Raw genomic sequence first — 5567 nt, 5'->3', positions numbered from 1 at the left:
AAAAAAAGAAAAACAGGAAGAAAGAAAAGAAAGAAAGAGAGAGAGAGAGAGAAAAGAAAAAAGAAAGAATGAATGAATGAATTCAGAAACAAGGAAGGAGCACTTTCAAAATGAAAGAACAGAATCACTGGCTCAACACTGCCAGAAGGCATGCAGGAAGAGTGAATGTATATTTATGTAATTTCCTGAAAGCTGGAGGTCATACATTTCACAAGAATTCTCCATTTCATTAAAGACAAAGAAGAAAAGCAACAGCAACCATTTTCCCCTAACATAAACTCCAGAAAACCCAAGCCTTATATTAGTCAGGTAGTTGGTAAGTAGATATGTACTGGGGGGAGGGAGGGAAGGAGGGAGGAGAGAGGGGGAGGAAGGGAGGGAGGGAGGGAGGGATTGAGGGAGGGAGAGAGAGAGAGAGCATCCTGCCTGATGTCTTAGTTGGTTATCTTTTTAAAAATATTCTTTTATTTCATAAAGAGAATAAAAATAGTAAGAAGAACCATTGGAAATGATACTGAACTTCACTAACCAAAATAATTGTAGTTCAACAGTGGTTGTCATATTGAATAATATTATCTTCAGATCAATTGTTTACATTACCATCTTTTGACTTTGACTCCTTACACTCTGCTTTACAGTGGCAGTTCCACACTCAGGATCAAGAAGCTGGCTCCACATACTCATATGCTTGAGATTCTGTGCACTAATCCTGCAATAAACAGCCATCAGGGTGCTATGGTCCCAAAACCCTCAAGAACATGGAATGAACCAAGAAACAACAAAGCTTTTGAAAATCAGGAATTTAATAAGGTTTAATTTATTTATTGTCTCTTTGTCCCAGATCCTGCCAGAATGAACACAAGCACCCACTCCAATATCCTGTGCTAATAAACTCCCTGAATCAAATTTATAATATACATCTGGGTACCTTGACCTTGGTTCCAGAACCTGCTTGAATATATACACCTGCATTTTTTGGATTTGCTATACATTAATGATCCTTCCTTTAAATTATAACACTGCACTGGGTTCCAGGAAGGCAGGTTGAAAATGGCTGCTTTCCATGTTATAGAAAAACAGTGAATCAACTAATTACTTATTTCACCATCCTTCCTCTCACTTGTTAACTATATATCTGATGTAGATAGGATTTAGAATCCAATCTCTTGAGCACACCAGTGTTAAGTCTTCTGATGTGGTAGCATGCGCAGATCATTCTGTTTTTACTATACCTCTCCCCAAAGAATCTTCTGATTACTTTAGCCAGGTGAACTTTTTTCAGAATGGATTACAGTATGATATATGACCTTATTTACCTGTTTGTTGTGTGTATAGATTATCATCATATCCTATACTTGGACCCAAGCCTTCTAAGTGGGAGTACTTTGCCTTTTATTCACCAGTATACTCTAAATTCCTATAATAGTACTGGTATATCTATATCTATATCTATATCTATATCTATATCTATATCTATATCTATCTATCTATCTATCTATATATATATATATATATATATTGCTCAGGAGAACATTGCTCTGGGTCACTGGAGTGGATTTTAGGTAGATGCTTCCTGGACAAGCTGTTTCTCATGTGACTGGTATGGTGAAAAGCTAAAGCTATTTGTATATTGGAAGGAAGTGGAAGAGTCAGAAATAAGAAAACCACAAACTATCTTCCTCTCACTTCACCTCCTCCTTACCATAGCAGACACTGGAGAGAGCTCATAGGATAGAACTGAGGCCACAGATCTCTGAGAATAATTGTTGAATCATGCATTCCAGTTCAGACTTCCTGAGCTCAGGCCATAGCTGTAGGAGCTGCCACTGAGTGATCTTGAAACTCTTTGTTCATTTCTTTCCTTATCTGTAAGGTGTGGGTAGAGTATTTATCTTGGATATAATGATCATAAAAGGTAAGAGCTGGTAGATGTTTTCAACAGTGTCCTGCTGGGATGAATATTCAAGAAATTAAAAAGTTATGACTCAATAGATTTCTTATTGGTCAACATTATATAGTTCATAGATATTTATATGAAGATGGAGTTGGATATGCATACAATTATAGGTTGTGCTGGGAAGATTTTTGTTGCTATAATAAATAATTGAGATAAGTAAATTTATGGAGAAACAAGGACTACTACTATGGCTCACAGTTGTAGAGGCTTCACAGTTGGTTGGTCCCATTGCTTTATGGTCTGTAGGATGCAGGAAATCTTGCTGGCAAGGGCATGCTAGATAAAATCTGTTGGCCTCAAGGCACATCCAATGACCTAAGATATCTCATTTGGCCCTACCTTTTAAAGGATGCACAAAACTTCAGTAGTGCCACTAGGGACAAAACCATTCACACATGGGCCTTTACAGGGCATTATAGGTCCTAACTAGAGCATGAATATGGAAGCTTCAGTCAGAAACCTTTGCATTTCTCATTCCCATCCTTTATCCTCATCACTACTCTGCACAGAATGAGGAACTCGTGATAATACATAGCTGCTTTGAGAGGAAATTCACTATACCAAGAGAGAGATTTGCTTACCACAAGACCTGAGGGGAACTTACAAGGTCAGGAAGAGAAGTCAAAAAAGGGAAGGTGGCTGGACAGCGGGGAAAATGAAACTGTCAGATATACATTTCACGGAGACTGAGAAATGGTTGCAAAAAAGAACCACTGAGGATAGACCTTTTCCATGCCTCTGTGTGACTGTATGTGTGTATACACTGATACACATTGTGTGTGTGTGTGTGTGTGTGTTAACAATCATATAAAAGAAGAGCAGCATCCTACCATACTAATATATAAGGTTGTTTTGAGAAACATGAAATTACAATGCATTTGAAAACTTCAAAGGATTATTTAGCAGATAGCATCCAACATACCATTGACAAAACTTTGATTATACACGCTTCAACTTGTGGTTATCTCACAGCGGTATGTGGATAAGATTAAGGTAATCTTACCCTTAATCCTCTGAACACATTGATGTATCTCTATTCTTTCAGCCTATACTGAGAATCTGGGTGACATGGTATGGTTAAAAGTAAAAAAAAATCTGGGAGGCTGGAATCTATCTTAGTGGTAGGGCTTGTGATTTTTATGAAGGAGCTCTTGGATTGAAACACCATTTCCATAAGAAAAAATGAAGAAAGGAGAGAGGGTATATGAGAGAGGAAACAGAGAATGTGACAGAGACAAGGAAGAAATCTGGGCCTGGACTGCCTGGATTTGAATACTGGCTACTCCACTGCTGTATGTAGGCTACAAGGGCAAATTTGTTTCTCTGCTTGTTTCCTCATTCCTCATCTGAAAATAGTAAATAAAGGCAGTGGCTCTCACATAGGTCAAGGATTGGACAAGTTAAGAGTACAAAATGCTGAGAACTATGCCTGTCTTACTGATAAGGCTCAACTAATGAAATTCCACTACTCTTTGGGAGTAATTTAAAAAGTCAAATTCCAGCATTCTTAGGTACTTTTCTCCTTTCTGGAACAAAATATTCAATACTTAAAGTTACATCAGTGGAAGAAAGGTTCATTACAGCTCACAATTTGTAGCAATTTCAGTCCATAATCAACTATATCGGAGGCACAGCAGCATAGCAAAAGAGAAATCCACAGCAAGGCAGTCAAGGAGGCAACAAGTAGCAGCAGCACCACCACCACAAGCATCACCTGTCCCAGAAGCAAGCCTGCATTTCCTCTCTCCCTTTACATTCCTAATGATTGGTGCCACACTCACCCAGATCAATTCTAATTTTAACCAGTGGCCCAGTTTGGTATCATGCATTCTTAATTCCAGTATCACATGCCCTAGATCCAGACAACTCCAAAACTCCCCATGTGAGCTAAAGAGGTTAAATGGGATGGGGTCATCTAGAAACCAGCCATGTTGCTGCTCCGCAACCTGGAAAGTTGCATTACAAGGCAACTTAATTGGGACACATTTGATTGATGTGATCAGTCCTGTGGCTGAGGGCTCAGCTTGATTGCCAAAGAAGATGAAGACAACCCATTGAAGAGACATGAGCAGAGGCTCTCCCAGACTGTGCTAAGAGGCCACAAAAGTTGTATGTCCTGGGAAAAGGGAAAACAAATCTACACAGCAAAGATGAGGAACTAGGGCATGTTGTGGAGACCTGTTGAATGTTGACCTATTACCCCTCATATATGTGGAAGGTAAAATCCCAATAGTATACAATGTGGCTATTTTAAAAATGCCTAAATTAACACATGCAGTGGATATCAATTCAACATACTTATAACAGCTGTTATAAGACAATAAAATGATACAAGACACAGGCAAAAGGCAGACCAAATGAACGACACTCTGAGATAAAACCAACCCTGGCAATATCCTGATCTTGGACTTCCAGCTTTCATATATGGGAAGAAATTAATGTTTATCATTTTAGACACCCAGCCCATGGTACTTTCCTATGGCAGCCTCAGTAGAAGACAGACCTTTTTAGGAAAAAAAATATGGAACTACTTAAAGGAAGAAACTATAGAAGGATGAGTGTGAAAACAGATTATGGAGAGAAATTAACAGAGTGGACAGAAAGCAAAATGAGAAAACCCACTGAAGTTAGATGGTGGATGAAAATCTCCAAGAATACTGTTTCCCTCATCATTGCATATGAATTCCATGTCCAATTTCTAATTTTTGGGCAGTGAGCAAAGATTACTAAGATTATGACCAGGCTTCCCTATCAGCCACCCCTGAGCTCAACTAGTTGTCTTGGGAACATTGTCTCACCTCTTGTAGAATCAAAAATTTACACAGATTTAAATAATGATCCTTCTGGAAAAATATTTTTTCACCTAAATATTGTGAAGTGTTATTTGAAGCATCCTTTGAAATGATGCCATTGCTTACCTGCTGCACCAGATGGATCGACAAGGAGAGTGATCAGGTTCCTGGTTCTGTGCACTTAGAACTTTCTGCAGCAGTGCCTACATTAATTTGGCATCTCTAATTTCCAATGTTAGTTAGGCGTGGCCCAGGAGCAAGTGGAGAAGACTATACCCCAGAGCCATACTAACCTGTGAGTCTGAGCAGAAGGGTCAACCACAGGATAAGACAAAAATTCTGGAGCATGGAGGCAGAGACAGACATCATGAAGACCTAAAGAGAGTTCTCGGTTCAAGTGCCTATGCCAAACTCTTCTCTTGGAAATTAGTCACCCTGCTTCCCTCTATGCAAAAGGAAGTGGCTCTGGTGTAATGAGATAGCAACATGCTTCAAGATTATGAAACAATTCAGGCCACACATGCAGCTGCAAGGAAGTAAGTTACTCTTGGTAGATTGTTAGAGAGCCCTGGTCAAGCATACCAGAAACAATGCTTTCTCTCAGCTCTGAGGCTGCTCTGGATCCACTTGGTCATTCCTACCTTTTTCAGATGTTGTTGATTACACATTTGGGAGTCCCAAGCTGAGAATAATGTGTTTTAAATTCCCAAACTGGAGATTTACCTTGATTATTCCACAAGCTTAGAACTGGCTATTGCAGTGTCATAAAAACAGGATGGGGTCAAATTTATACCTTGTAGGATGTTCCATTTGCAGAA

General features: G+C 39.2%; 1 protein-coding gene across 1 annotated transcript in view; it reads right to left on the bottom strand.

Moving 5' to 3' along the window:
- Nucleotides 1-5141, bottom strand: part of LOC101564448 (signal-regulatory protein beta-1) — a 57667-nt gene extending 52526 nt beyond the window's left edge. The window contains 1 exon segment of the mRNA XM_004648894.2: nt 5043-5141. Within this exon segment, the coding sequence (XP_004648951.2) occupies nt 5043-5118 (76 nt within the window). The 5' untranslated portion in view covers nt 5119-5141.
- Nucleotides 5142-5567: the final 426 nt, after the last annotated feature.

Source organism: Octodon degus, unplaced genomic scaffold (genome assembly GCF_000260255.1).
Source record: "Octodon degus isolate 3935 unplaced genomic scaffold, OctDeg1.0 scaffold00317, whole genome shotgun sequence".
In the NCBI taxonomy this organism is placed as follows: Eukaryota; Metazoa; Chordata; class Mammalia; order Rodentia; family Octodontidae; genus Octodon; species Octodon degus.
This window is presented reverse-complemented; position numbering and strand designations above follow the sequence as displayed.